Source organism: Carcharhinus amblyrhynchos, chromosome 21 (genome assembly GCF_965287045.1).
Source record: "Carcharhinus amblyrhynchos chromosome 21, sCarAmb.v2.hapA, whole genome shotgun sequence".
Lineage (NCBI taxonomy): Eukaryota > Metazoa > Chordata > Chondrichthyes > Carcharhiniformes > Carcharhinidae > Carcharhinus > Carcharhinus amblyrhynchos.
In genome coordinates this window covers 13109918-13135068 of record NC_137344.1, presented here as the reverse complement: position 1 = coordinate 13135068, position 25151 = coordinate 13109918, and the positions used below count along the sequence as shown (strand labels likewise).

The following is a 25151-nucleotide window of genomic DNA, read 5'->3' as shown; positions in this document are numbered from 1 at the left end:
ATCTATCCACCTCAGCCTTAAATATACACAAGGACTCTACCCTCATAGTTCTGTGTGACAAGGAGTTCCAAAGACTTACAATGCTCTGAGAGAAGAAATTCTTTCTCAGCTCTGTCTTAAGATTATTCTGAGATTATGCCCTCTGATCTTACATTGTCCCATTAGGAAAACCATTCAGCATTTACCCTGCCAAGCCCCTTAAGGGTCCTATATGTTTCAATGAGATCACCTCTCATTCTTCTAAATTCCAATGAGTAGAATCCCAATCTGTTTAACCTTTCCTCATAAGACAATCCATCTCCACACCAAGGATCATCCTAGTGAGCCTTCTATGAACTGCCTCCAGTAAAATATCCTTCCTTAAATAAGAGAACCAAAATTGCTCACAGTACTCCAGATGTGGCTCAGCAGTATCTTGTATAGTAGCAACGTGACTTCCTACACTTATACTCCAATCCCCATGAAATAAGGGCCAAGAGGAGGTTGAGAATAGGGAGGTCATGGATAAGGTTTCTAGGTCACAGCAGTGTATTGGCAGGTGCGAGGGTGGTTTGAAGTGTGTATACTTTAATGCTAGGAGCATACGCAATAAGGTAGATGAACTCGCAGCCTGGATTGGTACCTGGGACTTCGATGTTGTGGCCATTTCAGAGACATGGATAGAGCAAGGACAGGAATGGTTGTTGCAGGTTCCCGGGGTTCAGATGTTTCAGATGAGGCAGAGAAGGTGGTAGAAGAGGGGGAAGCATGGCATTGTTAGTCAAGGACATTATTACGGTAGCAGAAAGGACGTTTGATGTGGACTTGTCTATTGAGGTAGTGTGGGCTGAGATTAGAAACAGGAAGGAGAGATCACCCTGCTGGGAGTTTTTTATAGGCCTCCAAAAGGTTCCAGAGATGTAGAGGAAAGGTTTGCAAAGATGATCCTGGATCGGTGTGAAAGTAACAGGGTAGTTGTTATGGGGGACTTTAACTTTACAAATATCGATTGGAAAAGCTATAGTTGAAGCACGTTAGAGGGGTCAGTTTTTGTCCAATGTGTGCAGGAAGGTTTCCTGACACAGTATGTAGATAGGCCAACAAGAGGTGAGGCCACATTGGATTTGGTACTGGGTAATGAACCAAACCAGATGTTAGACTTGGAGGTAGGTGAGCACTTTGGTGATAGTGACCACAATTCAGTTACATTTACCTTAGTGATGGAAGGGGATAGGTATATACCGAAGGGCAGAAGTTATAGCTAGGGGAAAGGTAATTATGGGGCTATTAGGCGAGATTTAGGATACATAGGTTGGAGTAGGAAACTACAGGGGCTGGGAACAACTGAAATGTGGAGCTTGTTCAAGGAGCAGCTACTGCGAGTCCTTGATAAATATGTACCTGTCAGGCAGGGAGGAAGTGGTCGAGCGAGGGAACCGTGGTGTACTAAAGAAGTTGAATCTCTGGTGAAGAGGAAGAAGGAGGCTTATGTAAAGATGAGACGTGAAGGCTCAGTTAGGGCACTGGAGAGTTACAAATTAGCCAGGAAGGAGCTAAAGAGAGAGTTAAGAAGAGCTAGAAGAGGACATGAGAAGACTTTACTCAGAGAGTAGTAAGGGCGTATAATGCCCTGCCTGCAGCAGTTATGGACTCGCCAACTTTAAGGGTGTTCAAATGGTCAGTGGATAGTCATATGGATAACACTGGAATAGATTAGGTTAGAGGGTCATTAGATTCGTTCCACTGGCAGGTAGGATCAAGGAGAACCCTAAAGCTTTCTATAGATATGTCAAGAATAAAAGATTGGTTAGGGCAAGATTAGGGTCAGTCAGGGACAGTAGTGGGAAGTTGTGCGTGGAGCCTGAAGAGATAGGAGAGGCATTAAATGAATATTTTTCGTCAGTATTCACGCAGGAAAAAGTCAATGTAGTCGAGGAGAGGAGGCTTTTAGACTAGACAGGATTGAGGTACATACGGAGGAGGTGTTAGCAATTCTTGAGAGTATGAAAATAGATAAGTTTATCCTAGGATACTCTGGGAGGCTAGGGAGGAGATTGCAGAGCCTTTGGGTTTGATCTTCATGTCGTCATTGGTTACAGGTATAATGCCAGAAGACTGGAGGATAGCAAATGTTGTCCCCTTGTTCAAGAAGGGGAGTAGAGACCATCCTGGGAATTATAGACCTTACTTCTGTTGTGGGCAAAGTTTTGGAAAGAATTATAAGAGATAGGATTTATAATCATCCAGAGAGAAATAAATTGATTAGGGATAGTCAATACGGTTTTGTGAAGGGTAGGTCGTGCTTCACAAACCTTATCGAGTTCTTTGAGAAGGTGACCAAAGAGGTGGATAAGGGTAAAGCAGTTGACGTGGTGTATATGGATTTTAGCAAAGCGTTTGATAACGTACCTCGTGGTAGGCTACTGCAGAAGATAGAAGTGCATGGGATTAAGGGTGATTTAACAGTTTGGATCAGGAATTGGCTAGCTGATAGAAGACAGAGGGTGGTGGTTGATGGGAAATATTCAACCTGGAGTTCAGTTACTAGTGTTGTGCCTCAGGGATCAGTTTTGGGGCCATTGCTGTTTGTCATTTTTATAAATGACCTAGATGAGGGTGTAGAAGGATGGATTAGTAAATTTGCTGACGACACCAAAGTCGGAGGAGTTGTAGATAGTGAGGATGGATGTTACAGTTTGCAGAGGAACATAGATAAGCTGCAGAGCTGGGTTGAGAGGTGGCAAATGAAGTTTAATGCAGAAAAGTGTGAGGTGATTCACTTTGGAAAGAGTAACAGGAGTACAGAATATAGGGCTAAAGGAAGGACTCTTGGTAGTGTCGACGAGCAGAGAGATCTCGGTGTACGTGTGCATAGATCCCTGAAATTTGGCACCCAGGTTGATAAGGTTGTAAAGAAGGCGTACGGTGTGTTAGCTTTTATTGATGGAGGGATGGAATTTCGGAGCCATGAGATCATGTTGCAACTGTATAAAACTCTGGTGCGGCCGCACTTGGAGTATTGCGTACAGTTCTGGTCGCCGCATTATAAGAAAGATGTGGAGGCATTGGAAAGGGTGCAGAGGAGGTTTACCAGGATGTTGCCTGGTATGGTGGGAAGGTCTTATGAGGAAAGGCTGAGGGACTTGAGGTTATTTTCGTTAGAGAGAAGAAGGTTAAGAGGTGACCTAATTGAGGCATACGAGATGATCAGAGGGTTAGATAGGGTGAACAGTGAGAGCCTTTACCCTCGGATGGTGATGGCTAACACGAGGGGACATAGCTTTAAATTGAGGGGTGACAGTTATAGGATGGATGTCAGAGGTAGGTTCTTTACTCAGAAGGTAGTAAGGGCGTGGAATGCCTTGCCTGCAGCAGTTGTGGACTCGCCAACTTTAAGGGCGTTCAAATGGTCAGTGGATAGTCATATGGATAACATTGGAATAGATTAGGTTAGAGGGTCATTAGATTCATTCCACTGGTTGGCGCAACATCGAGGGCCGAAGGGCCTGTGCTGCGCTATAATGTTCTGTGTTCTATAATATTCCATTAGCCTTCCTGATTACCTGCTGCATCTGTGTGTTCGCTTTCTGTATTTCATGCACAAGTACCACCAAGTCCCTTTGTATTGCAGCTTTCTGCAGTTTTTCTCTAATTAAGTAGTACTCTGTTCTTTTGTTCTTCATTCCAAAATCAACATTTTCCCACATTATCCTCCATTTACCAGCATTTTACTCACTTATTAACCTATCATAATCTCTTTGTAAACTGTTTGTATTCTTCTCACAATTTGCCCTTCTGCCTATTTTTGTGTTGTCTACAAGTACAGTACACTTGCTTCCTTCAAATCATTAATATATATTGTAAATAGTTGTGATCCCAGCGCCAATCCCTGTTGAACTCCATTAGTTAACAGGTCACCAACTGAAGAAGAACCCCTGATCCTATGGGCGTTTCCTTCCCATTTGCCAATTACCTATTCATGCCAACATATAACCTCCAACATCATGGGCTCTTATCTTATATCTTAACCTTTTGTGAGGTACTTTGTCAAACATCTTCTGGAAGTCCAAATACAACACATCTACTGTTTCCCCCATATCCAATCTGGTTGAGACTTCCTTGTAAAACTCTAATAAATTAGTCAGACACGATTTTCCTTTCATGAAGCCTCTGCTGACTCTGCTTGATTAGACTATGATTTTCCAAATGTGCTGCTATTACTTCCTTAATAATTAATTCCAACATTTTTTCAATAACAGATGTTAGGCTAAATGACTTATAATTTCCTGCTTTTTGCCTCCATCCCTTCTTGAATGGGGGTGTCACAATTTTCCAATTCTCCAGTACTTCTCCAGAATGATTTTTGGAAAATTACAAACAATGCTTCTACTACCTCTGTAGCTATTTCTTTTAGGATCCTAGAATGCAAGCCATCAAGCCAAGGGACTTATCTTCTTTAACCCCATTAGTTATTCTAATACCGTTTCCCTAGTTGGATATGTAAGTTTTCTCATGTCTGCCAACATTCCCGCTACTGGCAAAATTACATGGTGGTGGGAAGGCTTTGAACTTGCACCCGTGCCCCCCCGCCACCCCCCAATCCCACACACCTCACTTTCCCCTTAAGATCTTCCTTTATTATTTCACCATTTTGGTTGTTTTCCCACCTCCCAGTTCATCCAAGAGGCTGGTAAAATTTCAGCCCTAATTTGTGTAATCTCATCCAACAATTTAACCATTGCATTCCAAACTTTTTTGGATCTGGAAATAGGTCTTATGAGTAGTTTAATTAAGCTTCCACTTATTCCATTTAGGATCTTTCAGTGCTTGTGCAGAGAATGAAGTAGGTCTTAAATTCCACGATAATTTGGTGGCATTGATTATTACTAAAATCTGGGGCTCAGGGATCCAAAAATTATTGTTTCATGCAAATAAAAAGATGGCTGAATAAATGACAAAATGTTTAAAATGGAAGCTAGCATTTCAGATCATTGACATTTCATCAGTCATTAACCTGAAATTTTAACTCTGATTCTCTGCACAGATGCTGCCAGGTGAGATTTCCAGAATTATCTATTTCAGATTTCCAATATCTGCAGTATTTTGCTATTGTGTATAGGTGTTCTTTCGAAAGTTGATACCATTTTAGAAATGTAATGACTTTCTACTCTGTCAATATTGTTGCAGGTGAAATGTATTCAGGATGCAATACGTGACAAGAATAAAACCTTTAATTTTCTTGGAGAAAATATTGTTCTCATCCCAACTGTTGGCATTTTCATTACAATGAATCCAGGTTATGCAGGACGTACAGAACTGCCAGAAAATCTGAAGGCATTGTTCCGGTAGTATAACTGATTATTTAAACATAGAAACATAAAGAATAGGAGCAGTAGTAGGCTATTTGGTCCTTCAAACCTGCTCCGCCACACATTATGATCATGGCTCATCATCCAACCTGTTCCTGCTTTCCTCCCATATCCTTTGATCCCTTTAGCCCCGAGAGCCATATCTAATTCTTTCTTGTTTTAAGATGGTTTGATAATCTGCTGTGTATTAAAAAATATATTATCTATATATGTTTAAATTTGAATGTGGGATTTGTACTCCCTTCAAAATTCTAATATTACCCTGGGTAAGAGACAATTACAGTTAAAAAGCCTCTCAACACCAGATTAAAGTCCAACAGGTTTATTTGGTCGTAAACGCCACTAGCTTTCAGAGCGCTGCTCCTTCGTCAGGTGAGTGGGGAGTTCTGATCACAAACAGGGCATATAAAGGCACACACAGTTTACAGAATCTGATTAGAATGTGAGACTTTACAGCTCATCAGCTAATCAAGTCTTAAAGGTGCAGACAATGAGTGGAGATTGCATTAAGCATAGGTTAAAGAGATGTGTATTGTCTCCAGATAGGACAGTAATTGAGATATTGCAAGCCCAGGGAAGTCATGGGGGTTACAGACAGTGTGACATGAACCCAAATCCCAGTTGAGGCCGTCCTCATGTGTGCAGAACTTGGCTATCAGTTTCTGCTCAGCGACTCTGCGCTGTCGTATGTCATGAAGGCTGCCTTGGAGAATGTTTACCCGAAGATCAGAGGATGAATGCCCGTGACTCCCCACTCACCTGACGAAGGAGCAGTGCTCCAAAAGCTAGTGGCGTTTACTACCAAATAAACCTGTTGGACTTTAACCTGGTGTTGTGAGACTTCTTACTGTGTTTACCCCAGTCCAATGCCGGCATCTCCATATTAAGAGATAATTACCCAGGAACTCCAGAAGATGATGCCACTGTCAACTCTGAGCTCATCCTTCTTCATCCAGTAATGTTTCATTTCCTCCGAGGACTGTCCTCAGAATCCCCTTTCAGTACTAATATTACTTTTTTCTGCCATCCTTATAGGTGATGTTTTAGTATGGTTTATTTTTTTATCTGAAAAATGAGTTATCATGCTTCTTTAACATTCTATCACAGAGTACTGTATTATCCTTTTCCTTTTACTAACCAAAGTTTATATATAGTCTGCAACATAAAGTTTTAAACAAAGCAATAGATTAGAAATATATATTTCATAATATTATGATAACTTTTCTTCAAGGTTGTCTTTTGATTCATTATTATTTTCCATAAACTTTAACTTAATCTAACTTCAAGGCCTCAATCTCCCAGAAATATTTGGGCTTGAACTTATTCATTTTGGGCAACATTGTCATGGAATTTTACAGGGCCCTTTAAAATCCTTTAGGAGTCAGGAGTGAGGGCATAAAATCTGAACAAAAGACAATGGCCTGGGATCCAACATCTTCATATTGTTTCCACAATTTACTGACAGCAATCAAGATAGAAGGCAGATGCTCACATCAATGAGATGGTAATATAATTAAGTGAATTAATTGGCCTATTGACAGCAATTTTACCATTTTTTAAATTTTCTTAATGGTGCATGGGAACATAGAGTTTCAGTGCTTTGTTTGACAAAAGGCAGAGACTAGCAAATGTTTTGGAGCAGATTATGATACAAATTAATAGTGAGAGACCCAATACAGAATAATTGTTAATTAGTCAATACATTGGCAGATCTCAATCTCAGAGAAGGACTCTAGGATTGTCGCTACTCCAGCTGAGGAACCATGTAATGTTTATACATTGCAAGTCACGTAGACAAGGCATTATTTGCATTCCAACATTGTCTGGTTTTAGGTTTTACATTCAACAATTTGCCGATGTTCACAAGGCAGAGTGTCTACTATCCCAAGAAATATCTGTCTTTCTTATCTCTCTTCAGTTCCATGTAATCTTTTCCTGAGTACTTTCTGCCATCAGGCTTCGGCTTTGCACTGTTAACTTTGCTAATTCAGACCATCTAAGTATTACAGAAATGTCCAGACATGTTTACTGCTTAGGCATATACGTGTTTGGCGAGCAGTGTCTGCCTTTTGCCACATCAACACATTAGTTGGGTGATACTGTCAGATTTTCTGTCTGCTGACTGATCCCCATACCCTCTTTCCAACACTACAGCATCTCCCATTGCAATATTCACATTGGGGCTATAATTGCCCATTAAGCTTTTGAGTAATTCTGGGTTCACGTCAAGACGTTAAGTTTCCAATTTCCCATACTATGTTTGAAAGAAAGTTAGTATCAGGTTATTCTTTTAAATGTAGTAATGAATAGCATGTCAATGATTAATGAAAGCAAAGTACTGTGGGTGCTGGAGATCTAAAGTAAAAACAGAAAATGCTAGAAAACCTCAGCAACTCTGGCAGCATCTGTAGAAAAAGAAACAGAGGTAACATTGCAAGTCCAATATGACTTCTTCATAACAGGTGATGTTTTCCAGCATTTTCAGTATTTATTTCTTTTAATGATTAGTGTTTCGAAGCTTACAGAGTTAAGGCTTAATACCACTTCTCTTCTTTTAGACCCTGTGCTATGGTTGTACCAGACTTCGAGTTAATTTGTGAAATCATGTTGGTTGCTGAAGGTTTCATTGATGCAAGACTGCTTGCTAGAAAATTTATTACCCTTTACACACTGTGTAAAGAACTTCTTTCTAAACAGGTAAATTCAAAACATTGTTTATTTTAGTAGATTGGTTTTCCTATACAAAATTGAAAGATGCTTTGTATTAATGTATAGTAAAAAGAAAGATATTTTTGTAATAATGTAGAACGGAATTTTGAGCCAAGACTCACTATGCATTCTTGCTCACGCTCAAAATCCGGAGAGTTCTGAAAAATGGGATTCTTTGCCTATAAGATCACATGTTGTATTTTTTGGACCAAGCATACTGGTGGAGTAATGTGGAACACACCGTGGAACATTGGAAATCTTATTTTATCAAAGGGCATGAGGGTTCTGAGCTCTGCCATTTCTCTGGTTGGTCACACTTGTTGTGGTTGAATTTGTCCTACAATGACATAGCTAGGGAGTGTAGGTGGGAATTATGAGATTGAAGATGGTGATAAGTAGGGCAGGTGTGGCATTTTAGTGGGAGCTGGAGTCTGAGCATAGCATAGCAACTTATAGGGGGATCACGGTGTTTGGTAAAGGTGGGAGGAAAGCAACTATCGAAGTGGCTGGGACAGAGATGGTGTTGGAGGTGGGAGGAGTGTTTGAGGTCAAGAGAGAGACTGAAGGTAGTTCACTAACCCTGGCTGAGTGAAGAACATCATTTATATTCTTCTGACACTGCTGTCCTGTCCTTTTTTGCAATGAGTTGGCACTCACAAGGGTTGCCACTGCATTCCATGTGAAAGTGGTGACATTGTTGGAAGGCCTTCTTCTGGAGCAGGGATAGAATGCATCCCACTTCTGCTGCACACCAGCCAGCAGTCTGGTCAGGACTCCTTCTGAAAAGTGTGGTCCAGATTTCTTCGTTGCCATCCCCAGAATAGATCTGGAACCAATGCTGGGGAGCCATTTATTGGAGCTCTCCAGTGATTGTGGTGATTAAGTTGTGGTGGGGTGGACGTATCAGAAAGAGCACACCACAAACACAACATGATTTTAGTGGGGATAAAAACTTTCACTATTGAAGCATAAGATCGGTCCAAAATCATGCTGCCAGCTTTGACAGGAATCATTCATTTTTTGCGCCAGAACCAACATCCATCATTATGAAGTGCTTCGAAAGGCTAATCATGGCACGAATCAATTCTAGCCTCCCGGACTACCTGGATCCACGACAGTTTGCCTATTAACGCAACAGATCCCCAGCAGACGCCATCTCCCTGGCCCTGCACTCAACACCTAGATAACAAGGACACCTATGTCATACTCCTACTTATTGACGACAGCCCAGCCTTCAACACCATTATTAGCATAAAACTCATCTCCAAACTCCGTGGCCTGGGCTTCAGCACCTCCCTCTGCAACTGGATCCTGAACTTCTTAAATTACAGACGACAATCAGTAAGGGTAGGCAACAACACCTCCTCCACAATCATCCTCAACATCTGTGCCCCACAAGGCAGTGTTCTCAGCCCCCTACTACACTCCTTATACACCAAGACTGTGTGGCCAAATTCCCTTCGAATTCGATTTTCAAGTTTGCTGACAACACCGACATAGTGGGTCGGATCTCAAACAATGATGAGACTGAGTACAGGAATGAGATAGAGAATCTGGTGAACTGGTGTAGCAACAATAATCTCTCCCTCAATGTCAACAAAACTCAGGAGATAGTTATCGACTTCAGGAAGCATAAAGGAGAACATGCCTCTGTCTACATCAATAGGATGAAGTAGAAAGGGTCGAGAGCTTCAAATTTTTAGGTGTCCAGATTACTAACCTGTCCTGGTCCCTCCCCACCCCGCATGCCGACAATATAGTTAAGAAAGCCTACCAACGCCTCTACTTTCTCAGAAGACTAAGGAAATTTGGCATGTCAACTATGACTCTCACCAACTTTTACAGATGCACCATAGAAAGCATTATTTTGTTTTTTTTAACAGCTTGATATGGCTCCTGCTCAGCCCAAGGCCGCAAGGAATTACAAAAGGTCGCGAATATAGCCCAGTCCACCACACAAATCAACCTCTCATCCATTGACTCTACCTACACTTCCTTAGCAAAGCAGACAGCATAATTAAGGACCCCACGCATCCTGGACATTCTCTCTTCCACCTTCTTCCATCGAGAAAAAGATACAAAAGTCTGAGGTCATGTACCAATCGACTCAAGAACAACTTCTTCCCTGCTGCTGTCAGACCTTTGAATGGACTTACCTTGCATTAAGTTGATCTTTCTCTACACTTTAGCTATAACTAAAACACTACATTCTGAACTCTCTCATTTCCTTCTCTATAAACATTATGTTTTGTCTGTATAGCACACAAGAAACAGTACTTCTCACTGTATGTTAATACATGTGACAATAATAAATCAAATCAAATCAAATTTAGCCTAATTTAAGATCATGCCTGTGTTTCCTGAATCATAATTATTTATTAACTGCAATTAAGTACCATCTACAGCTAACTATGTCTCTTTCAGTTTTTAGCCCTTTGCTTTTTCCATAGAGACAACATCATACAATTACACAGAAGAGAAAAAAAGCCATTCAACTCTGTAGGCCTCTGAAGGTTCTTTGAAAGAGCCATCAATTTGTCCCATTTCCCTGTTCTTTCCTCAAAGTCTTGCAAAATTTCTCCAATCTAGTTTACATTGTGTTCCATATATTCCCTTTTGAAGGCTATAATTGAAATTGCTCTCACTGCTTTTTTAGGTCACAGGAAGGTGTTGTGACAAAATCTCTGTTTGAATCTTTTGTTAGTGTTTTTTGAGGCAGACCTAACTGAAAATGGAAATTGAAAAGAGAAACAGAGAAAGGAGCATAGAAACAAAAATGATGCTCACAGTTTCTAAGAAATCAAAAACTGAAATGGCAATATGGAAACCAAGGGATGATTTTTATGGCAGCCACCTGTGTATTTGAATTTGGGGTGTGGGAGTGGCATACAAAATAATGCAAGTGGCCAGCCCACCACCTTCCTGCTCATGCCCAAGTAATCCATCATATGCAGGTAGGTGGGTAAGGCATCAAGCAGCCCACCTGCCTATTGAGGCCCTTAAGTGGCTAGTTGGTTCACTGTTACTAATTCCACCTCTGCCACTATAAGTGCACCACGGAAGGTAGAAGGAAGACAACCAGCTTGGCAGGACTCACTGCAGTCGCTAATGGAAGGAAAAGAAGGATACTTCCTTTGTATGTGTGCTCTGTATTTCTACAAGATGTTATCACCCCTCTGAGGCTTTGCCTGCATCCCCCTGCCCCGGCTTCCAAAGCATAATTACTGACCCTGGCCCCCTCTGTTTTCAATGGCCCCTGTATTAACAAACACAGATTTCATGAGCCGTGGGGTAGGAGGAAGAAGCTTGGTTGAGAAGTTCTGGTTTCCTTGCAACCTGTGGAACTCCACTGTGCATTTTGATTAACGGGTTCCCTGCCTAAAAAACAGATTGATAGGTTTGGCTTCCAATTGGGCAAAGAACACTTAAGAGATGGCCCCAAGAGCAGGTAAGAATGCTGCTGATGCATGTGGGAAGAGGATGTTCAAATCTTGGATGTTTCCGCACCTATTCACTTTTACTTACTTCAGCAATGTAAAATGCTTGCAATTTGGTCTGGTTGACTTTTCTATTTTGACTAAAATGAATTACAACACTACTCCATATTATTTCTAGGGCTTGCAGTGCCTGTTACTAAAACTAGCCTTGTTCTGGTAATTTTAAGCTATTTTATATTTATATGGTACACTTGACTAGCTGTTCAAATCTCTTTCAGATGTTAACTGCTTCAGGAATATCAAATTATATTTTAAGATGATAGATGCTGAATTTTATGGCCCCTTTATGCAGGGGGTGGTCCATAGATTCAAATGTCCATAGATTTTGGCAGGGGCAGAAAATCCCACAAATGAAAAATTCATATACAATTGTCACAGATATAATAAGATTTACACTCATTGAATCATTTCAGGATAGAAGTAGACCATTCAGTCTTTCACGTCATCCAACTCTGTAGCTCAATCCAGAAAGTCCCTTTTTTCTGCTCTGTTTCTGCGATGCTTCAAATTTATTTCCCTCGAATGCTTATCCAATTTCCTTTTGATAGAACAGGGAGCAATGATAATGAATGCTGAGTTGAATAATAAAGTAAATGCATTTAAAATAAAATATTAATCAAAGAAAAAGACAATGAAGTTTCTTGTTCAGACAGATTCAATCCAAGCTTTTTGAAAGAACCATTAAAAGACGAGATAGCAGAGCACTGTAGGTGTTCTTACAACACATGGACTTCTGTAGTAGAATAAGGCAGCTGAGCAGCAACTGCTGGTCTAGCCAGTGATGCCCACATCTCATGAAGAAATGTAAAAAAGGTAAATGCCAGGACTCCAGAGGTTTAATCTGATCGATTGTGAGATCACTTATCCCACAGTGTTTCTGCATGCATCTAGCTCTGTGATAAGCTTCACCGGATTGACGTAAGATATGTCTGATGGTTGTCCTTCTACATTCACCATTCATCAAGGGTAAGCTCCCTGGCTTGCTAGAGTGAGGGATATGCCATAAGGTTAGAGTTTATGGTGGAGTACAATCCTATTGCTGCTGACAGCCCATCATTCATCATTGGTGAGTTTTGAGTTGCTATCTGTTTCATATATATCCAACTGAGCTCAGTTATACTGACATCACACAACTGAGGATGTTCTCAGGTCTTTTTATATTATAAAGGAATACATGGGCAGGTGACTAAGAGCTCAATCGAAACAGAGACTGTTACTCATTTTAATGGTTTCGCAAAATGACACCAAATATTTAACAATATCATTTTATTTTACAGGATCACTATGATTGGGGATTGCGGGCTATTAAGTCTGTATTGGTTGTGGCTGGTTCTTTAAAAAGAGGTGATCCAACTCGTCCTGAAGATCAGGTTCTTATGAGAGCCTTGAGAGATTTTAATATTCCAAAGATAGTAACAGATGATTTACCTGTTTTTATGGGACTTATAGGAGATCTATTCCCAGCATTAGATGTGCCAAGGAAGAGAGATTTAGATTTTGAACAGGTAATGTAATTATATAGATCAGCTACAGTTCATGTGTTTAGTTTTCAAATGATTTGCAAAATGGTACCGGATGATGTCAGTAACACATATCTATGTACAGATTCATATACACATCATTAAAACCATTCCAGATATTAGAACCAATATGAACAGATTGGAAGAGCTTTTATCAGTATCTAAAAGGGAAGTGAGAAGCTAAAGTTAACATTAATCCATTAGAATTAGAAAGAGGCAAAATTATCATGTGGAATGAGGAAATGGAAAAGGATGAAACACATACTTTGTATCTGTTTTCACAGTAAAAGGCACGAGTTTTGTTCCAGAAATAGATAAACCATGGGCTGAAAAGAGTAAGCGAATTTTAAAAAATATCAACAGCAAAAAGGCTCTGGAGAAATTTATGGGATTTAAATGCACCAAATCCATGAGGCTTGGTGGCCTGCACCCTTGGGTTATTAATTCCAGAGATTGTGGATGAGCATTTTTTTCCAGAATTCATTTAATTTGCCACCAGTCCCAGACTGAAAGTTGGTAAATGTTACTTTGCCTTTCATGATTGAGGGAGAGTGAAAACACGAAATTACAGGTCAGGTATCAGTTGTTGGGAAAATATCGGAATCTACTATTAGAGTTATCGATGCATTTAAAAAGCATAGTCTGATTAGAACAAGTGTATAGTATGATTAGAATAAGTCAACATGGATTTACTAAAGAGAAATACTGTTTAACAAATTTCCAAAAAGCTTTTGCTAAGATGTCACACTAAAGGTTAATAGGCAAAATAAGTGAAGAGTTGGAGCAAATATATTGGCATGGATAGAGGATTGGTTATCAGGTAAGAAGCTGAGACTGGACATTAATGGGATCTTTTTAAATTGACAGGTAATGATTAACGGAATGCCATGAGGGTCATTGCTGGGGCCTCAGTTATTTATGATGTATATTAGGAAAATATATACTTCCATTGGAGTCAGGACAATGAAGGTTCACGAAAATGGTTCTTGACATGAGGGGGTTGTTCTCTGATAGAGGCTTGACAAATTAGGGAAGGCAATGGTGTACAACACTAGTAAGCACAGTTAGAAGTCTCACAACACCAGGTTAAAGTCCAACAGCACTAGCTTTCGGAGTCTCAGGCTCCTTCATTAGGTGAGTGAAGAGCTGTGTTCACAAGCAGGGCATATACAGACACAAACTCAATTTACAAGATAATAGTTGGAATGCAAATTTTTACAGGTAATCAAGTCTTAAAGGTACAGATAATGTGAGTGGAGAGAGGTTAAAGAGGTGTGTATGTCTCCAGCCAGGACAGTTAGTGAGATTTTGCAAGTCCAGGCAAGTTGTGGGAGTTACAGATAACGTGACATGGTCCCAAGACCCTGGTTGAGGTCATCCTCATGTGCGCAGAACTTGGCTATCAGTTTCTGCTCAGCAATTCTGCGTTGTCGTGTGTCATGAAGGCTGCCTTGGAAAACGCTTAACTGAATATCAGAGGTTGAACACTTGTGACTGCTGAAGTGTTCCCCGAATGGAAGGGAACATTCCTGACTGGTGATTGTCAAGTGGTGTTTATTCATCCATTGTCGTAGCGTCTGCATTGTCTCCCCAGTATACAATGCCTCAAGGCGTTCTTTCCTGCAGTGTTCTCACGTGAGATGATGGCATCCGTGTCAATGATCCAGCATGTCTGGCAGAGGTTGCTGGGGCAGGGTATGGTGGTTACTATTCTCCTGAAGGCTGCGGACAGTGGTCTGTTTGAGGTTGTGCGGTTGTTTGAAGCCAAGAAATGGGGGTGTGGGACTGGCCTTGGCAAGATGTTCATTTTCACTGATGACATGTTGAAAGCTCCGGAGAAGATGTCGTAGCTTCTTATGTGAGAAATAAAAGAATGACCAGGGTGAGGTTAGGGCTGCTTAAGGATAGTAGTGGGAACTTGTGCATTGAGTCAGAAGAGATAGGAGAGGTGATGAATGAATACTTTTCTTCAGTATTCACCAAGGAGAGGGGCCATGTTTTTGAGGATGAGAGTGTGATACAGGCTGATAGGCTCGAGGAGATAGATGTTCTGAGGGAAGATGTATTAACAATTTTGAAAAACCTAAGGGTCGATAAGTCCCCTGGGCCAGATGGGATACATCCTAGGATTCTTTGGGAGGCAAGGGAGGAGATTGCAGAGCCTTTGCCTTTGATCTTTGGGTCCTCACTGCCCACAGGGACAGTTGCAGAGGATTGGAGAGTGGCGAATGTTGTTCCTCTGTTCAAGAAAGGAAATAGGAATGACCCTGGTAATTATAGGCTGGTCAGTCTTACTTTTGTGGTCGGTATGTTAATGGAAAAGGTCCCGAGGGATAGGATTTATAATCATTTGGAAAGACTATCCGGGATAGTCAACACGGATTCACGAAGGGTAAGTCTTGCCTCACGAATTTGATTGAATTCTTTGAGGACATAACTAAATGTGTGGATGAAGGTAGACCAATTGATGTCGTATACATGGATTTTAGTAAGGCGTTTGATAAGGTTCCCCATGGTTGGCTCATGAAGAAAGAAGGTGTGGGATAGAGGGAAATTTGGTCGATTGGATAAGTAACTGGCTATCTCATAGAAGACAGAGGGTGATGGTGGATGGAAAATTTTCAGACTGGAGACCAGTTACCAATGGTGTACCACAGGGATCCGTGTTGGGTCCTCTACTATTTGTGATTTTTATCAATGACTCGGAGGAGGGGGCTGAAGGGTGGGTCAATACATTTGCCGATGACACCAAGATTGGTGGAGTAGTAGGTGAGGTGGAGGGCTTTTGTAAGCTGCAAAGAGACATTAATAGGATGCAGAGCTGGGTCAAAAAATGGCAGATGGGGTTTAACCCTGCTAAGTGCAAGGTGATTCATTTTGGTAGGACAAATTTGAATGTGGATTACAGGGTCCACAGCAGGGTTCTGAGGAATGTGCAGGAACAGAGAGATCTTGGGGTTCGTATCCACAGATCTCTGAAGGTTGCCACTCAAGTGCATGAAGCCGTGAAGAAGGCCTATAGTCTGTTAGCGTTTATTAACAGGGGGTTAAAGTTTAAGAGCCGTGAAGTTATGCTGCAGTTGTACAGGACCTTGGTGAGACCACATTTGGAATATTGTGTACAGTTCTAGTCACCTCACTCTAAGAAGGACGTGGAAGCATTGGAGAGAGTGCAGAGGAGATTTACCAGGATGTTGCCTGGTTTGGAGGGTAGGTCTTATGAGGAAAGGTTGAGGGAGCTAGGGCTTTTCTCTTTAGAGCGGAGGAGGATGAGAAGCGACTTAATAGAGGTTTATAAGATGATGAGGGGAATAGATAGAGTGGACATTCAGTGACTCTTTCCTCGGGTGGATGTAGGTGTTACTACGGGCATAACTGTAAGGTTCATGGTGGGAGATATAGAAGGGATGTCTGAGGTAGGTTCTTTATGATGTGGGTATGCTGGCGTTGGACTGGCGTAAACACAGTAAAAAGTCTGACAACACCAGGTTTTAGTCCAACCTATTTATTTGATAATATACTCACAAGCTTTCGAGGGACACCCTCTTCGTCAGGTGAATGGAGAGTTCTGGCCTCAGACAGAGCATATAAAGCACAGACAGTTTAGAGATTACTGATTAGAATGCGAATCTTTACACCTAACCTGCTGTTCAAGACCTGAAGTGGCTGATAATGTGAGTGGAAGGAGCACTGATCACAGTTTAAAGAGATGTGTATTGTCTCCAGACAGTAAAGTGAGGTTTTGCAAACCCAGGCAAGTCACGGGGGTTACAGATAGTGCGACATGAACCCAAGATCCCTGTCTCAACAGGGATCTTGGGTTCATGTCGCACTATCTGTAACCCCCGTGACTTGCCTGGGTTTGCAAAACCTCACTTACTGTACTGTCTGGAGACAATACACATCTCTTTAAACTGTGATCAGTGCTCCTTCCACTCACATTATCAGCCACTTCAGGTCTTGAACAGCAGGTTTGGTGTAAAGATTCGCATTCTAATCAGTAATCTCTAAACTGTCTGTGCTTTATATGCTCTGTCTGAGGCCAGAACTCTCCATTCACCTGACGAAGAGGGTGTCCCTCGAAAGCTTGTGAGTATATTATCAAATAAATAGGTTGGACTAAAACCTGGTGTTGTCAGACTTTTTAGTAGGTTCTTTACTCAGAGAGTGGTTGGGGTGTGGAATGGACTTCCTGCTGTGATAGTGGGAACCTTCAAGTGGTTATTGGATAGGCACGTGGAATACACCAGAATGATAGGGAGTGGGATAGTTTGATCTTGATTTCAGACAAAGCTTGGCACAACATCGAGGGCCAAAGGGCCTGTACTGTGCTGTACTGTTCTATGTTCCTATGTTTCTCTGCTCCAGGGAAGTACTGACAATGAAAGGTACTCTGTCCACCGTGTCCCTTGTTTGTCTTCTGAGGAGGTCAGTGTGATTTTTCGTTATGGCACGTTGGAATTGCCAATCGATGAGTCGAGCGCCATATCCTGCCCTTAAAAGGGTGTCTTTCAGCGTCTGTAGGTGTCTGTTGTGATCCTCCTCATCTGAGCAGATCCTGTGTATACGGAGGGCTTGTCTGTAGGGGATGGCTTCTTTAACATGATTAAGATGGAAGCTGGAGAAGTGGAGCATTGTGAGATTATCCGTGGACTTGAGGTATAGTGAAGTGCTGAGGTGACCGTCCTTGATGGAGATGCACGTGTCCAAGAGTGCAACCAATTCCAGAGAGTAGTCCATGATCAGTCTAATAGTGGGATGGAGCTTGTTGATGCCATCATATAGTTGCTTCAATGATTGTTCACCATGAGACCAAAGGAAGAAAATGTCATCAATGTGTCCAGTGTATAGCATCGGTTGAAGGTCCTGTGCGGTGAAGAGGTCTTGTTCACACATGTGCATAAAGATGTTGGCATATTGAGGTGTGAATTTGGTCCCCATGGCTGTTCCATGTGTCTGGATGAAGAACTGGCTGTTGAAGGTGAAGACACTGTGGTCCAGGATGAAGCGGATGAGTTGTAGAATTGCAGCTGGAGATTGGCAATTGTTGCCATTGAGTAGAGGCAATGCCGTCATCGTGAGGGATGCTGATGTAAAATGTCGAGACATCCATTGTGACGAGGAGTACTCCTGGTTCAACTGCTCCATGTGTGCTGATTTTCTGTAGGAAGTTCGTAATGTCACAACAGAAGCTTGGGGTTCTTTGTACAGTGGGTTTCAGGATGCCCTCGACATAACTGGAGAGGTTCTCACACAGGGTCCCATTGCCTGATACGATGGGATGGCCGCGTGTGTTGGCCTTGTGTATTTTCAGGAGGCAGTAAAGATCTCCAACACGGATGTGATTCCCCAGCTTCAGTCACGACTCTACGGACTTCCTACAGAAACTCAGCACACATGGAGCAGTTGAACCTGGAGCACTCCTTTTCACAGTGGATGTCTCAGCACTCTGTACCAGTATCCCACACGATGATGGTATTGCTGCAATTACCCCAGTATTCAACGCTGACAACTGCCAATCTCCAGCTGCAATTCTACAACTCAGCCGCTTCACCCTGGACCACAACATCTTCACCTTCAGCAACCAGTTCTTCATCCAGACACATGGAACAGCCATGGGGACTAAATTTGCACCTCAATATGCCAGCATCAATATGCACAGGTTCGAACAAGACTTCTTCACCACACAGAACCTTCAACCCATGCTATACTCTAGACACATGAATGACATTTTCTTCCTTTGGACTCATGGCGGACAATCATTGAAACAACTATATGATGACATCAACAAGTTCCATCCTACCATCAGACTTACTATAGATTACTCTCCGGAATTGGTTACACTCTTGGACACAAACATCTCCATCAAGGACAGTCACCTCCGCACTTCACTGTACCGCAAGCCTACGGATAACCTCACAATGCTCCACTTCTCCAGCTTCCACCCTAAACATGTTAAAGGAGCCATCCCCTATGGACGTATACACAGGATCTGCTCAGATGAGGAGGATCACAACAGACACCTACAGACGCTGGAAACCGCCCTCATAAGAACAGGATATGGCGCTCGACTCATTGATCAACAGTTCCAACATGCCACAGCAAAAAACCGCACCGACCTCCTCAGAAGACAAAAAAGAAAACAAACAGCAGAGAAAGTTACGACATCTTCACTGGTGCCTTTAACATGTCATTGATGAAGACAAATATCTCACTAAGGCTATACCCACACCCCCACTTCTTGCCTTCAAACAACCACACAACCTCAAACAGACCATTGTCCGCAGCAAACTACCCAGCCTTCAGGAGAACAGTGACCACGACATCACATGACCCTGCTCCAGCAACCTCTGCAAGACGTGCCAGATCATCAACACGGATGCCATCGTCTCACAGGAGAATACCATCCACTAGGTACATGGTACATACTCTAGCAACTCGGCCAACGTTGTCTATCTGATACGCTGCAGGAGAGGATGTTCTGAGGCATGATATATTGGGGAGACCATGCAGACATCATGACAACAGATGAATGAACACCGCTTAACAATCACCAGGCAGAAGTGTTCCCTTCTTGTTGGGGAACACTTCAGCAGTCACGGGCATTCAGCCCCTGATCTTCAGGTAAGTGTTCTCCAAGGCAGCCTTCACGACACATGACAATGGAAAATCACTGAGCAGAAACTGATAGCCAAGTTCCTCACACATGAGGACCGCCTCAACTGGGATTTTGGGTTCATGTCACATTATCTGTAACCCCCACGACTTGCTTGGGCTTGGAAAATCTCACTAACTGTCCTGGCTGGAGACAATACACATCTCTTTAACCTGTGCTTGGCTCTCTCTCCACTTGTATTATCTGTACCTTTAAGACTTGTTTACCTGTAAAGACTCGAATTCCAACTATTATTCTTGTAAATTGAGTTTGTGTCTGTATATGCCCTGCTTGTGAACAGAACTCTTCACTCACCTGATGAAGGAGCTTGAGACTCCAAAAGCAAGTACTAGCAAATAAACCTGCTGGACTTTAACCTGTTGTTGTGAGACTTCTTACTGTGCTTCCCACAGTCCAATGCCAGCATCTCCTCATCATGGCTACTCCACTAAGCCAGAGACCCACGGTAATGCTCTGGGGACCTGAGTTCAAACCCCATCAAGACAAATGGTGAAATATGAATCCAATATAAATTTGGAATTAAAAGTCTAACGATGACCATAAAACCATTGTCAATTGTCATTAAAATCAATCTGGTTCACTAATGCCCTGTATGGAAGGAAATCTGCCACCCCTACCTGGTCTGGCTCCAGACCCATGGCAATGTGATTGAGTCTTAACTCCCCTCTGAAATGCCCTAGAAAGGCACTCAAGGGTAATCAAGTGACACCGATGTCCCATAAATGATTTTTTTTAAATGACATAGTTTGCAGATGATACAAGGTGTGTGGAAAGGTGAGTTTTTGGGGGGACATAGAGAAGCCTGCAAGAGACATGGACAGGTTAACTGAGAGAACAACAAAATAGCAGATGGATTATATGTGTGGAAGTGTGAAATGACTCACTTTGGTGGAAAGTGCATGTCACTGACTATTCCTGATCAAACCTCGCCTCTCCAAGTGGAGATGGATTCTCTTCTTCAGAATTTTCCCCAGTAGGTTTGCTACCACTGACATGAGACTCCCTGGTCTGTGGTCCCCTGGCTTATCTCTACATCCTTTCTTAAATAGTGTAACCACATTCTTATATATGTTGAAGTGTAACCCTTTAAGGGAATGGATCAGATGCCCCTGTGTATGCTGTGTGATCTGCCCGGAGACTGCCATGCAGTTGTCGTTTGGAGTGTGGAGTGAGTAGGACTGCAATAAATGTCCGTGTTTCTTGTGGAGGGAGTTCTTGAAGACACTCCTTGGCAGTAAAGAATTTAAGTTTTAAAAAAATCTCCTCGCTGTTTTGAACTAGACTTATGACTCTCCTCACTGTTTTAAATTGAACTCCCGCTCTCCTTGTTGTTTCAAACCGAACTCTCGCTCTCCTCACTGTTTTAAACTGGACTCCTGCTCTCCTTGCTGTTTTAAACTAGACTCCTGCTCTCCTCGTTGTTTCATACTGGGACTCCCACTCTTTTTGCTGTTTTAAACTGGACTGCCACTCTTCTCACTCTTTAAAACTGGACTCCCGCTCTCCATGCTGTTTTAAACTGGACTCCTGGCTCTGTTCGCTGAATCGAACTGGGTTCATGGCTCTCCTTATTGTTTTGTAAAGGACTTCTGGCTCTCTTCACTGTTTTAAACTGAACTCTAAGATGTCCTTGCTGTTTTATACTGGACTCTTGCTCCACTTGTTGTTTTAGACTGCACTCCTGCTCTCCTCGTTGTTTAAAATTTTAAAAGCAATTTGGCTTGTCTGCTGGCAGTTCCAGTGCTGAGCTCCTTTTGTCCAACAATTGGATTCAGTTTGACCCCCTCGACCACAAAGGCAGCATTCCTTGGTCTGTGGTTGGCTCCTCAGTATCTCTGCCACTTTGTGCACCCTGGCACTGCTGCCTCAATGTGTCACATCCCTATCAGCCCGTTCCACGAGGCTGCAATCTCCAACGCCTTTTTTGAAATCCAACTGCTGTTCAACCCACAGTCTCTGCTGGATTGCTCCCTGCTGGAGGCCACATACAAGCTGATTCCGTAATGAATTCTGTAAGAAAGCTCCAAATCACAGTGCTCTGCCAGGCTCTTCAAGGACGCCACATATTTGGGAATGCTCTTGCCCTCTATCTGGTCCCACTTATAAAACCTAAACCATGTGGCAATCAGCAGCAGTTTCGGCGCAAAGTGCCCCTCTAATACCATGCAGAATGCTTGAAAGCTTTTCACTGTTGGCTTTTCATGTTGCAGCAGGCTTCTCAAAACCTCAGAAGTTTTATTTCCTATTGTGCCCAAAAGGACTGGCACCATGAGGTCATCTGCTACCTTATTAAAAATATTAAATCACTTGATGTAAGCCTTTCACCACTTAGCATCTTCATTGAGTGTCACAATGGACCTGAACATTCCCGCCAATTCTCAGGATGGACTGCAGGGGTTTTCCCGTCCCTGGACTAGACCTGTTTTCCTGCGCTAGCTGCTGCTCACTTCTTCCGTGAGTACTCAGTATTGCCACACCCGACATCCAAGTCCCTTTGGTTGCCTGGAATCCGATCCAGCGATGGTTATGGAAACTAACAACTCTTTACGTTGACTCGCTGCCTCACACATTGCCCTCTTACCCTTGTGGTATTACCAATGCTCCGAGTATTTCCTACTTTCAGTGCACTTGGAGCTCCCGGTGGTCCTTTTTGAAGATTCCTATCTTTTACTGATAGACTGTTGAAACCACATAACCTTTGTCGTCAGTGTTAAATCTTGTTGAACTGAGGTTTCTCTCTCAATAACTACCCACGGGCAGGTGTCAGGGAACATAATCTTCACTTAAGACTTTGTCACTCCACATTCCCAACGAAGGCAGACTCCTCTGGGCAGATCCCAGCAGTGCACATGCCACCTGAGGTCACATGACCCATTTCCTTAAATGGGCTATGCCCAAACATATTTCACATCAATTGTTGCCTTTTGAGAGAAATACCAACCAAGGTATGAGGTATATTCACCATTTTTATTTATTTGTTTGTTCATGGGATGTGGACAGTGTTGTCCAAAACAGTATTTATTGTTGATCCTTAGTAGTCCTTGAGAAGATGGTATGCTGTTTTCTTCAACCTCAGCAATCCATCTGTTGTAAGAAGACCACAGTGCTGTTAAGAAGGGAATTACAGTAATTTGACCCAGTGACAATGAAGGAAAGGATTATATTTTTGAATCAAGATGGTGGGTGATTTGGAGGGGAACTTCCAGGTGGGTGTGTTCCCATGCAACTGCTGCTCTTGTCCTTTAAGGTGATAGGGTTGCAGGTTTGGAAGGTGCTGTTTAAGGAACCTTGATGAGTTACTGCAGTGCATTTTGTAGATGGTAAACAAAAACAGAAAATGATGGAAAATCTCAGCAAGCCCGACAGCATCTGTGGAGCTTCCAGTAATAGGGTGGCAAGGTGACACAGTGGTTAACACTGCTGCCTCACAGCGCCACGGACCTGGGTTCGATTCTCAGCTTGGGTCACTGTGTGGAGTTTGCACGTTCTCCCCATGTCTGCGTGGGTTTCCTCCAGGTACTCCAGTTTGTTCCCACAGTTTGAAAGACATGCTGGTTAGGTGAATTGACCTGAACAGGCACCGCACTGTGGCAACTAGGGGAATTTCACAGTAATTTCATTGTAGTGTTAATGTAAGCCTCACTTGTGACTAATAAATAAACTGTAATTACAACTTAGTAGAATGTCTGCACATGAGGTGCCACTTCGGACCCGCCCTAGGCATGTCCCTTTCCCCAGAGGCTATACTGACTTTTGCGCCCCTGGAGGGATCTGCTTGACAGGTTCACGCTTGTGATTTTATAACTCATTGTCAGCTTTTTTGGTAGTCTTTTAACAGGCAGGATCTTCCCATGTTTTTATAGGTTGTTAAGCAGTCAATACTAGAACTCCACCTGCAACCTGAAGACAGTTTTGTTCTGAAAGTAATTCAGCTGGAGGAAATACTTCAAGTACGTCACTCAGTTTTTGTTATTGGCAATGCTGGAACTGGAAAATCGCAGGTAAGTATAGTGTGAAATGCTTGATGTAATGAAGCAGTGATTTTCTCATTTTAAATAAGACCTTCCTCCATAATGTGGTCAACCACTTGCTTAAATGTGTGAAGACATAAAATTGGAACACTGGCAGTGTCCCCAGACATCCTGGCATGGGGCAGTGCTAGGATTCTGGGACTGTGCCAAGGTAAGTTCCAGTGACAATCCCAAGGTGTCAGGGGTTGTGCCAAGGTACTAGGAACAATGCTAGGGTGCCTAGGGGAATGACAAGGTGCCAGGGAAATGCTAGGGCAATGCTGAGATGCCAGTGGCAATGTCAGGGTAAATGCTGGGGGCATTACCAGGGTGCCATGGGGCAGTGCCAGAGTTTTAAGGGCAGTGTCAAGGTGCAAGGAGGAAGTACTGGGGTGTCAAGGAGCAGTAGCTGGGTACCAAAGTGCTCAGTGCCAAGTCAGTGCTAGGATACCAGGGGGGAAGTCCCCAGGGGAAGACGTGCAGTGCTGAGGGTCAGAGACTGTACCAGTGTGCTTAAGTGCAGTGCCAGGGGCAACACGGGCAATGCTAGGTTGCCAGGATTCCAGTAGGCAGGGCCAAGGTGGGAGGGCAGGAGCATCAAGTTTTCAATAGATAGTGCCAAGGTGTAAGGGGGCAATGCCCAGGTTCCAGTGAAGGTGCAAGAGTGCCAGGGAAAGAAAACCAGGAGCAAATAACATGCCAAAAATTGATGATAAGGTTATGGCAGGTGAGAACCTAGAAACTATCATTAACACGAAAGAGGTAGTGTTGGGCAAGCTAATAGGACTAAAGATAGACAAGTCTCCTGGCCCCTGATGGAATGCAACCCAGATACTAAAAGAGATGATGGGGGAAATAGCAAATGTGCAAATAACACTAAGTTGAGTGGCAGAGCCAAGTGTGAAGAGGACGTTGAAAGTCTGCAAAGAGATATAGATAGTCTAAGTGAGTGGGCAAAGGTGTGGCAGATGGAGTACAATGTTGGTAAATGTGAGGTCATCCATTTTGCTATGAATAACAGCAAAATGGACTATTATTTAAATGGTAAAATAATTGCAGCATGCAGACACACCTGAACCATCAGATAAGTGTAAAGGCATTTCCCTCCTGGATCTGGCAGTGTTCATATTATAGCTGCTGGATTCTCCAGGCTTGAGAAAGATTGGCAGTACAGAGATAAATTAGAAAAGATGAGTAACAATGAGACTTGCAGTCTCATTATCATATTCAAAATGCCAGCCTACGCCTTGAAATAAATTGGTTGCCTTTGCACCTTCCTGTCCCAAAGCTAGAAATAGGTGAGTTTGAGTAGGGTTATAATTTTTATTGCATTAAACTTTATCCCACTTGCCTCTTTTTGTGGTTAAAATCCCTCCCAAGTAAATATTTGT

The 25151-nt window shown here is 42.6% G+C and overlaps 1 protein-coding gene across 1 annotated transcript in view; it reads left to right on the top strand.

The window, feature by feature from the left end:
- The window catches only part of LOC145356565 (dynein axonemal heavy chain 17-like), an 811195-nt gene that overhangs the window by 399054 nt on the left and 386990 nt on the right, over positions 1-25151 (top strand). Inside the window, exons 38-41 of the mRNA XM_080209339.1 lie at positions 5167-5324; positions 7907-8045; positions 12832-13059; positions 23614-23751. Coding sequence (XP_080065465.1) covers positions 5167-5324; positions 7907-8045; positions 12832-13059; positions 23614-23751 — 663 coding nt within the window. The remainder of the gene's footprint in view (positions 1-5166; positions 5325-7906; positions 8046-12831; positions 13060-23613; positions 23752-25151) is intronic.